Here is an 11,214-nt window from a genome sequence, read left to right on the forward strand (position 1 = left end):
CAAAAACGACCGGGATCAATGAGATCAGGGTATGAACTTCAGGGATTGAGACGTTAGGGTTCATTTACATCACGCTTTACATTTTTATGGTTTAAAACAGACTTTACTCCACCCTGAATTAACGATTTACAGGCTAGAAATTCCGTGGCAGCTTACACATACGGCTTTTATAAATTCAGTTGTAAGCATAGGCTCTATGTTGACACATAAACGACGTACGGCCAGTATTTCAAACCCTAATGCACGTAAATACTGAAAGCAGAGGCATTAATATTCCCCTTGTTCTTACTGCTCTCATCCAACGCGTTGGCTTCTTTCTCCTCCTCTTGGTCAGCAGTTTCTTCTTCCTCATCGCCTTTTGCTGCTTCTTCTTCTTCTTCATTGCCTTTTCTTTTATCTTCTTCCTGCCCGCCGCCTTCTCCTTGTCAGTGAATATCACGGTGACCAGCTGCTCGATGTAGCATGTGCACAGGGCGAAATTTGCAGACATGTCCAACATCGTAGCTACTTTGGTGGAGGTGACAAGGATCCAGCCAGGGAAAGGATCAAGGATGAAGTATATCAACGGGAAAAAAGAAGCAAGAATTGAGAATGAGGAATGGTAGCTGCTTCGTGGAACGGAAGCAAAGAATAGGAAGGGAAAACAATACTGATGTGTGGTTCACTAGGCGAAGTAGAGGCTACAGCCCTTCTTATCAGCGACTGCCGGTGGATGGGACGCGCCTCTTTTTGTTTTGTTTTCAAGTATCATTAAGCATTGGAACCATCATAAAGTAGGCGTATATAACTAGCTAATTCGTGCACTAGAGAATCGGCTTTTCTTGGGGACGTGTTATAAGTCGTTGCAAACTGAATAGCTAACCTAACCTATCTCTCTGCTCTCTCGATCGTCGAGTCGGACCGGGCAAAGATTAGCGAGGCACGGCAACGACATATATGAAGGCCGGCTAGCGGACACGACAAGATGCCGAATTTTCAAACAGACACATTTTTCTTGTCCATCTCTCTTTCCTTTTTGCGGGGGATTTTCTTGTCCAACTCAACGAGGTGATAGTAATGGTTAATTAAAATGGAACCCCCACACACACAAAAAAAAAGACCTGCTTTTTAATTCGCACATAAGAAACTTTAAATGAATGGATGGAATTATGGGATCGAGGGGTAGAAGTGAGTTGCAGCTGAAGTGCAACCTTTAGATGAAGAATGACACTTCTTCTTTCGGTATAACCCCCTAAATACAACAACGGCTGAGATTGTTTCGTACTCTTTCATATAAAAAAGGCAGGATCAACCGTTTACTTTAATATATCACCCCTCCTCACATCAGCGCCTCTCTCTCCCCCGACGCCCTCTGTCCCTCTCTCTCCCTTGGCACTTCCTCCTCTTGCCGGCAACATATCGTTCCACGATGCCGGCAACAGTTCAGGCAGCGGCGGCCCTCCTCCCGGCAGCGCTTGACCGACGAATTTGGGCACGCCAAAGACGGAGGAGCTTCTTTGGTTTGGCCTCATGGTGCCGGCGGGGTGCCACCTCCCGAAAGAGTTCAAGGTCTCCGCGGACGTTTACCCGACGAGAGGCCCCGACGTGGCGGCGGAGGAGCGCCGCCCCCATTGGAACGCCGCCGGCCGTCACGCATTCTAGGACGACAAGTCCTACTGTGAAATCATCAACAAGCTCTGGAGGATGGAGACAGGCTTGATGTGGCCTCACATCAACTGGCTAGGCACTCCGTGCACCACGCTTCGGTGATAAGATCGGTGTCGGCCCCGCACATACCGGCTAGGCGCGCCGCGCACCGTGCTCGGGCGACAGGCTCGGTGTCGGCCCACGTCGACAGGCTCCGGCACCCGCGGCCCTACCCCTGCCCCTGACGCCGTCGAGCTCACGTCGGAGCTAGTCGTCCTTCGTGAATATGGCGACTCGTACGACACCCCGAGATTGCTCGTCGTGCTTCGGGTGTCGGAGGCGGCGGCAACGGTGGCGAGTGAAGCCGCAGAAGTGGCAGCGGTGCTTGGTTTTGCTGATGCGTTGATTTTTTCATCAAAGTGTAAAGGGTGATGTATCACAACGACGATAAGAATTCCTTCGGTTTGAAACCAAGGTATCGAACCAGTAGAAAGATTCACAAAGACTATCTAAACAGTACCTGCACACAAACAACAAATTCTCGCAACCCAACGCGTGTAGGGGTTGTCAATCCCTCGTTGATAAGATAAAACGGTAAATAGTTATCAATGAAAAAATATACTAAAGTTTGAAAACTGTTTGTGACTTACAAAATAGTTTATTCTTTCAAAAATTAATCATGCATTTTATAAAATGTTTGTTAAATTATTATTTTCATTAAATCATAAATATGTTGATGAATTTAAAAAATTGTTTTACCAATTTCCAAAGAAATGTTCGTCGGTTCATTGCTGTTGAGGATTATGATTTTTTTCTTCTTTTACAACGCACGGGTACATTTGCTAGTGTAAGGTTAACGAGAGGACCTTAAGTTCTTTTTAGGTACATAGAAGAGGTACTCAAAGGTAAAGTAGCCGCTACATCCCCCCCCCCCCCCCCCACACACACACACACAAAAAAGAGAATAAGCCGTTGCATGCCGGAAAAATAATTTAAAGTAGGTACCGAATAAGAACACTCAAAAGTAGTTTTTCTAGAGGAACTCCAAAGTAAATTAGTTTTTTATATACTTTCTCTGTTCTTAAGTATAAGTCTTTTTAGAGGTTTCACAAGGAAACTACATACGGATGTATATAGACATATTTTAGAGTGTACATTCACTTATTTTGTTTCGTATGTAGTCCACTAGTGAAATCTCTTAAAAGACTTATATTTAGGAACGGAGGGAGTATTTTTGAGAAGAATCCCGCCCAACTTTCATTCAACATTTATATTTTTAAGCGTGGATCATTACCATATCATGAGGAATGCCAAGCCATATATGGCGCCCTGCCCTGCCCCAAGAGGCAGAATAAGGGACGATTTTCATTGGGCTTTTCACTGCCGTGGGCTGCATCTGATGGGCTAACAACGCACCACCAACACTCTGCCTTTACCTCAAAAAATAAAAACAAAAACCAACACTCTGCCTCCCTCACTCCCCATTGCAGAGAACGGCGGCTCCTCCTCCTCCGCCGCCGCCGCCCTCCCCGCGACCGGCGCGGAGAGTTTATTCTCCATCCAAGGCAAGCCCTCTGGCCGCAAACAAAAAAAAGGAAAAGAAAAACTCGCGGATTTACTCTGTCCGAGGACGCGACCGTCGCCGCAGGAGACGGAGGGAGGAGGTCGCCGTCGACCGGGGAGGACGACGGAGGCGGTGGTCGGTCACGCGCGCGCGCTTCCTTCATATCTTCCCGCGGCGGCGACGCCCGTGTGGCGCCGGTAAGATGCTTCTTTGCTGCAAACTGAGATATCTTTTGCATGAATTTCCACCAGTTTATGAACGTCCTTATCAGCACGGGATTTTCTGCCCGGGACTTGCTCGAGTCTTGGCTCCGCGAATAGGTTCCGCCACCCGAGTAACTGACAAAAGAATATGATGCATTGCCTATTGATTTGTAGCAGCAGTTTAGCAGTGAGGATTGAGGACTATGCTGCCACATCATTAGATGCTAATCAAGGTGGCGTTTTTTTTTCGTATTTGGAACCATAAATACTCACTGGCTTTAAATGCATTGGTTGGTGGTGAGATTGTGTTAGCTTTACCCGAATTTAAGGAGAATGTTTTTTGTTTGTGTAGATTCTCTGATGTAAATTGTAGGTGTGAAAAAAGAAGCATAAGGGTGATGATGTGATTTTTCTTGGTAGTTTAGTGTACCGGTACGCACACTGAAATTTGTAACAGTGTATGCTTTTTATGTTATAGTGGTGAAGAGAAATCTTTTGACGGGCTGGCTATACTCTTTACTGCCTTGGTTCTCTTGAAGAGGTTTCTTCGTTTGAAATTTTCATTGCCATCCATCTGTATGAAAAATTGAAAATCCAGGTCACAACAACCAGGAGCACTAGTGGTCCCAAGCAATGGTTCATTTCAAGAACAGGTACATGGTGATGGAGGTCTTCATCGACGCGAGCAGAGGAGAGGCTGATCCCGTCATCCTCACCCAGCTCAACATAACCAAAGTTATCAGAGACAGCATCCAGCTCAACTTTGGGGAGTGTGGCCTCGCTGCATCTCTTGGGTCATTTCAAGGTGCTAATAACTTATAAATCATCCTTCATTCCCCTAGGCAGCATGATATATGCCTGTGATGTGTCCCCAGTTTATTTTAGACTTTATAAGCACTTCTGAGCTCCGGTCATATGCAGTGAAGTATGTAAATCCTCTGACGAAGATTTGCGTAATACGAGTGTCGCGTGAAGATCACCAAAAAGTTTGGGCTGCTATCACAATGGTGAGGAACATTGGGAAGATCCCTGTGTCGTTCAACCTCTTGGATGTGAGTGGTGAGTGGATAACAGATTCTGGAACCAAATCAGTTTATTTTCTTTTTGTTTTACAGTTACTTTGATGCACTATGAGTCTTCGTAGATGAATTCAGTAACTGATCTCATTGTGTCCACTGTGGTCTTAATGTGCTATGAATGGCGCCTGAGTGCCTGAATTACACTTACATCCAACCCTTGTTGGCCCAGGATGTAGCACTTTCTGGGTTAAGCCATTTGCATGAAGGAAAACAGAAGTGCAATTTCCTTTTTTCAAAAAGGAGTATTATTTAATTATTGAATCGCCAAACAAATCAGCTTACAAAAAATAAAAATAAATAACCCGAGGTCATCCACATAGGACATGCGTCACGACAGCGACCCCAGAACCTACCAACAAACAGAATTGCAAATGGTGTGCTAGGAAATCTGTTAGCCTCGTTGGGCCGTAGGGTGTTACATATTATTGAATGCAATTTCATATCTTCACAAGCTGATATGCTCATTTCTTTATCAAATTGGTCAAAGGTTCCTTTTTAGTTTGGACTTCAGTTAGCAATCACAGAAACGTCTTTCTGATTCCTTTACACGTATCTGTGTTGTTGAATTTGTGAAAACTGCTTTTCTCACCAAGAACCCACATTAGTTCTGAGTGTTTTCGGTGCACAAACTTTAGGCTGGTAATGTTTCTCCACATATAGTTTGATGCTTATCCTCATATTGTTTGGCATTTGTACCCAATTGCACTTGTTATTTTGCTGAGTCCCTAACAGAAAGAAATGCTTGCAAGACAATGTGCCAGACCAGAGCTGACCATCAACCTCGTTTCCAGGAAGTATCAGGGCCTGCAAGAAAGCCGCATTGGAGTGCGAAGAAGCGAAGTTTGAGCAGTACAAGCTGGCTGCTTGTGATGGTATCACGCCGGAGATCATCGAGTCCGTGCAGAGTTGCTTTGGCAAACTTAAGGGGCTAGATAGCTAGTGAAGATGGAAGTTTGTTTCGCGCCATTAGTCTTCTTTTCAGAGACTTGAAGCATATCAGTTCTGAAGAACTTATAGATTTACAGTGAGCAATTGTGCCTCTGTACCACCTTTTCAATGGCTCTCCACCCAGTGGTCTAGGTTCGAACTGACATAGTACCAACTAATGTTCTCTGGCTGGTGTTGCATTACATGAAGAAGTTTGAGTTCTCAATTTGTTTGGCTCCAGTCTCCAGGTTGGTTATCAGTTCATGTTCATTTTGAACAACCGTTTTTCGTGTTTGACTCGATCAACTGAAAAAAGATCATTAAAGGCTAGTACGTATATCTAATTCACTAGGTAAATGCATATGAAAGGTAGATTCAATCTGACTCTGGTCAGTCAGATCTGTGTTCCAACTTCCAAGTTCCAACTACTATTTTGAACTCTCTGCCTGCGAGTTTGACTTCTACTCCCTCCTTTTCTAAATATAAGTCTTTTAAGATATTTCACTAGAAGTCTACATACGGAGCAAAATGAGTGAATCTATATTCTAAAGTATGTCTATATACATCCGTATGTAGTCCACTAATGAAACTTCTTTAAAGACTTATATTTAGGAACGGAGGGAGTAGTTCTTAAGTGCAATCTGGGTGATGAACTGCACACAATTATCTTCATTCTTAAAAAAACGCGGTATGATCAAATCTAATCAACCGCATGTGTCCTCCCAATAGCATCTAGTGTATCTAAGCGTAAAACACCAGTCTGGCAGAAATGTGAGAACATCTGAATCTAGAAACAACAACTACAAATTGTGTCAGGAATTTGTATATGCGAAGAACATTTTAAATTCTTACCAGCAATGGTGAGTTGCAATTGTGCTGAGCCCCACTTTAGTTCTCAACTGCATTCGTGCTCTAATTGTGTTGGGAGCGCGATTCTGCAGTAATGCATAGATGAGACACGTACGTCTTTAACTTGTTCTAAGCCTGGCTCCAGCATATACTGCACTTCTGCAGAAGAAAAGTACGCAAATCTACAACCTCTCAGTTGCCTAGAACAAGGCATTGCAAAATTAACAGGAGCAAAATCTAGAAGTTGGTATGAACTGAGATCTACTGTAATTTATAAGTAATCAAGCACCAGATTGCATTGCTTAGCAGTATACTAGAAGAAAGAGTGTACATGGACACAAGAGAGCATCAAGCATGCATAACATGCAGGTGGAACATTGGGCTCAGACCAATTCCTAATTAAGACAGCAAAGTGGTAAGTTCCGCTTCAACCGCAGCAATCTGCTCCCTCGGTACCATAATATCTGACATTTTAGCAGTTCAATTTGAACTACTAAAACGTCATATATTATGGTACAGAGGGACTAAATTTACAGTGAACATGTATCTTGCCCGCACCGCAACAAGTCAACGCGCCTTATGTGGCTTGCTGTGAGGCCAGTTCAGAATCCCGGACATTGATGGTGTAGCTCGAGAGAAGTTGGATGATGGTGAAAGGACGATGAGCAACGAGGGCAAACTGCCTGCCCTGCTTCACAAAATCATCGGCTTCAGAGATCATCTCTGTTTTGTCGTCCTTTAGGCTATACTTGCAGATGCGAGCCGACGAACGCTGGTGTTTGGTGTAGTAGACGCAGTTTGCCTCAACGGACGGGAACTTATCGGCGCAGACAGCCAGGCACCTCTGATGACCGATGAAGATGGCATAGTTGCTGATGTCTCTCAAACACACAAGCTTGTCACTCGTGGCCTCCAACCTGAGAACCCTAATGAGTCTCTCTAGCTTGACGATGATGAGCAGCTGTCCGGCAAATTCCATAAAGAAACACCGGCGGCCGTCGTTTGCATGTCCGCTCACAAGAGGATCGCCGGAGATAAACTTGCCAGGCGGCTGGACGTGATGCACCTTCATCAAACCACCGATGCTGCCAAGCGCTTTAGTTAACTCGCTTGTGGAGGAACCGGCCGGTGGTGGCAGAGGCAGGCCAAACCAAACGGCGGCGGCGACCTCCCCCTCGGACGGCACCGGCGCCATGGCGCCGGTGAGAGGGTTCAAGAGGTGGGCAGTGCGAGGAGGGCTCCTGTCTGCCAGCACGAAGAAGCCGCAAGGCGTGGTGGCGACGACGTAGTAGTTGCGGAGCAGCGGGAGCTCCTTGTGGAGGAACCGGCCGGTGGTGGTATTGACCAGCAGGCGGCGCGTGTCGCTCTTGGAGACCTCGTCGTCGTCGAGGATGATCCACCGGCGCGGGTGGAACCGGGAATCGGAGGCGTCGGTCTTTGGGTCGTCGATGGCAGAGCGCCAGTGGTGGCATACGGCGCGCAAGCCCACGTAGCAGTCCACGTCGTTGGTGGCGAGGAAGGAGCCGGCGATTTGGCGGAGGAGGTCGTATGGGAGTGAGGACCAGCCTGCACCCACCATGGCCGGACGGCCCTTCTTCTTCCCTTTGACCGGTGGAAGATCCGGGCTGGTCAAGGGCATTGGAAATTCAGTGGACGCGGCCGCCGCCATTGTTGCTGCACGATGGAGTCCGGAAAATCCTATGCCCTAATCTTCCCTGCCAAAAGGGGTGGGATGTAAATTTCATCCTCAAGAATCAATTAGTACATGAAAACACATCAAAATAAGTTTTCAAAAGGCATGACTTGGGCGAACCGAAGTAAGTTTAAGCCTTCTATTTTTCTTCCTCAATTTCCACGGTCTGGTTAACTCACGGTACATGAGCACATAGACGAAGTACTAAGAGCATCTTCAGTCGTTCGGTCCCTTAAAGGCCTGAAATAGCGTCGTTTAGGGCCAAACCGGCGTTAAAGTCGGCTTGGGGGCTCAGATTTCCAGCCGCCCTCCCAAAGGTCCCCCCACGCCCTTTTCAAACCAAATTCAAAGAAATTCATTTAATTTGACTTGTTTTTTAGATGAAACTTAAGCGAATTCATTCAAATTTGTACAAACTTAAAGAAAATAAATAAAAGAATAAAACTATGCCGCCCCCGCCGCATCCTCCCCTAGCCTACTTCAGGTCGAGGAGGTGGTAGAAGGCCGTGTACTCGCCGCCATCGCCGTGGCCATCGCCCTCCGGCACGCCGCCATCCTTGTTGCAGTCCTGCCCTACGTCACCGATCTGGGACTCTGGGTGGGGGTAGTGTGCACCAGCGTCTCCTTCTCGTCGTCGGAGAGGATGATGACATCGGCCTCCTCGAGGGGGCGCCGCTCGACGATCTCCTCCAGAGTGCGGCGCTTGCGCTCCATCTCCTCGCGGACGTAGTCGTCGCACGCCCACTGCAGGCCGGTGTCGAAGTCGGCGGGCATGGCAGCGTGCTCGGGCTTGATGGCGGCCGGCGTCACTGGCTCCTTCTTCGGCCGAACAAGCCGAGGGCGTCCATCGGTGGGGCCTCCCTCGTTTATGATGAGGTTGCCGCCGCAGCGGGTGCGTCACCGATTCGGCGTCTCCACGGGCTCGGCCTTGACGGCGGCGAGCGGCGGCGTGCCGGAGGAACGGGAGCCCGAGGACGAGGAGGACGCTCCTGACGCCATGCGGCGAGGCAGCCACGAGGCCGACCCCGCTGAGCCCCGACACCGGCGAGAGAAGGAGACCGGCGGGTGTTCCAGCGGTGGGTTGTTGCCACCCTCGATGTGTTCGAGGACGACGTGGAGAGTACGCCCAGGGACACCCCACCACGCCTTCCGGTCGTCGAAGTTGTTGCGCCCCTTCGTCAGCGGGAAGCAGTTGGTGGAGGCCAACTGCTCCTCATGGAGGCGCGTGAAGTACGTTGTCCAGAGCGGCATGTTGTCGGGGGCATACCTCTCCTGATTGCGAACTTCCTCTAACAGGGCCGCCCGGATGCGAGTGATCTCACCGCGGCGCTCCGAAGTGGATGGTGGAGTGGGCACGGGGACGTCGCCGGTGCTCAGCCTCCATGCGCCCGGCACACGCATGTCTGGCGGCGTGGGGTAGTTGGCCTCGTGGTGGGCGTATGCTTCCAACTCATGCAGCGAATGGCGACCAAAGCCGTTCGCCGCCGCACTGTCGCCTGGGAACTTCTCTGCCATTGGTGGAAGGTGGTTCCGTCAGCAGGGTTTTGTTGGGGAACGTCGCATGGGAAACAAAAAAATTCCTACGCTCACCAAGATGAATCCATGGGGACTAACATCTACGAGAGGGGGGAGTGCATCTACATACCCTTGTAGATCGCTAAGCGGAAGCGTATATAACGCGGTTGATGTAGTTGAGCGTCTTTGCGATCCAATCACGATGCTTCCGCGATCTCATCACGATCCATACCGTGATCCCATCATGATCCGTCCCGACCTAATGCCGAATGGACGGCACCTCCGTGTTCAGCACACGTACAGCTCGATGACGATCTCCACCTCCTTGATCCAGCAAGTAAGGGTGGAGAGGTAGATGACTTCTTCGTCAGCACGACGGCTTAGCGGCGATGGTGGTGGAGCTGATCTGGCAGGGCTGAACTGTGCGCTACCGAATCAATCTAGAGGAAGAATGAAGTAGAGGAGGGAGAGAGAGTTGCGCCATGACCTAATTGGGTTCGGCGGCACACCATAACCTTTTTGGGGTCGGCTGCGCGCCATGAATTTTTCAGGGTCGACTGCCTCTCTCCTCTCAACTATATATATGAGGGAGGGAAGGGGTGGCGCTCAAGAGGAGGAGTCCTTCGATTGGGAGGTGGAGGCGCTAGGGAGGAGCCCTCCTCTAATTCGGAGTCCCTCCCCTCCTCACACTTCGGCGCATAGGCCCATAGGGGCTGGCCTCTTGATACGTCTCAAACGTATCTATAATTTTTGATGGTTTCACGCTGTAATCTTGTCATCTTTGGATGTTTTATGTACCTTTTATATCTTTTCGGGGACTAACTTATTAATTCAGTGCCAAGTGCCAGTTCCTGTTTTTTCTGTGTTTTTGACTCTTTTCAGATTTGATTTTTGGAACGGAGTCCAAACGGAATAAAAACCCCGAAATGATTTTCTCCCGAACGGAAGAAGATCAGGGGGCCTCTGGGCCAAGCCAGGTAGGCTCTAGGGAGCCCACAAGCTCCCACCACGCCACCAGGGGGAGGCGGCGGCGTCAGGGCTTGTGGCCTCCCTGGCCGCCCCCTGACCTAGATCCTTGGCCTATATGTTCCCAAATATTCAGCAAAAAATCAGGGGAGCCTCGGAAATACTTTTGCGCCGCCGCAAGTTTCCATTTCCGCGAGATCTCATCTGGAGACCCTTCCCGGCGCCCTGCCGGAGGGGACTTTGGAGTTGGAGGGCTTCTTCATCATCATCATCGCCCCTCCAATGACTCGTGAGTAGTTCACTTCAGACCTACGGGTCTGTAGTTAGTAGCTAGATTGCTTCTTCTCTATCTTGGATCTTCAATACAAAGTTCTCCATGATCTTCATGGAGATCTATCCGATGTAATCTTCTTTGGCGGTGTGTTTGTCGAGATCCGATGAATTGTGGATTTGTGATCAGATTATCTATGATATATATTTGAGTCTTTGTTAATTTCTTATATGCATGATTTGATATCCTTGTAAGTCTCTCCGAGTCTTGGGTTTTGTTTGGCCAACTAGATCTATGATTCTTGTAATGGGAGAAGTGCTTGGTTTTGGGTTCTACCATGTGGTGACCTTTCCCAGTGACAGTAGGGGCAGCAAGGCACACATTAAGTAGTTGCCATCAAGGGTAGAAATATGGGGTTTTCATCATTGGTTTGAGATTATCCCTCTACATCATGTCATCTTGCTTAAGGCGTTACTCTGTTCTTATGGACTTAATACACTAGATGCATGCTGGATAGCGGT

The 11,214-nt window shown here is 48.4% G+C and overlaps 2 protein-coding genes across 2 annotated transcripts; one reads left to right on the forward strand and one right to left on the reverse strand.

Moving 5' to 3' along the window:
• Nucleotides 1–3,095: 3,095 nt before the first annotated feature.
• On the forward strand, nucleotides 3,096–5,625 carry LOC123445388 (probable ribonuclease P/MRP protein subunit POP5). Its single transcript, XM_045122363.1, has 4 exons — nucleotides 3,096–3,387; nucleotides 3,992–4,198; nucleotides 4,315–4,452; nucleotides 5,264–5,625. Exons 2-4 carry the CDS (start codon nucleotides 4,027–4,029, stop codon nucleotides 5,410–5,412), a joined length of 459 nt encoding a protein of 152 aa, XP_044978298.1. The 5' UTR covers nucleotides 3,096–3,387; nucleotides 3,992–4,026; the 3' UTR covers nucleotides 5,413–5,625.
• Nucleotides 5,626–6,825: 1,200 nt separating this feature from the next.
• Nucleotides 6,826–7,917, reverse strand: LOC123442125. The gene has a single exon (XM_045118218.1). The coding sequence runs from the start codon at nucleotides 7,915–7,917 to the stop codon at nucleotides 6,826–6,828; it is 1,092 nt and encodes a 363-aa protein (XP_044974153.1).
• Nucleotides 7,918–11,214: the final 3,297 nt, after the last annotated feature.

This window comes from Hordeum vulgare, chromosome 3H (genome assembly GCF_904849725.1).
Source record: "Hordeum vulgare subsp. vulgare chromosome 3H, MorexV3_pseudomolecules_assembly, whole genome shotgun sequence".
NCBI classification, from domain to species: Eukaryota; Viridiplantae; Streptophyta; class Magnoliopsida; order Poales; family Poaceae; genus Hordeum; species Hordeum vulgare.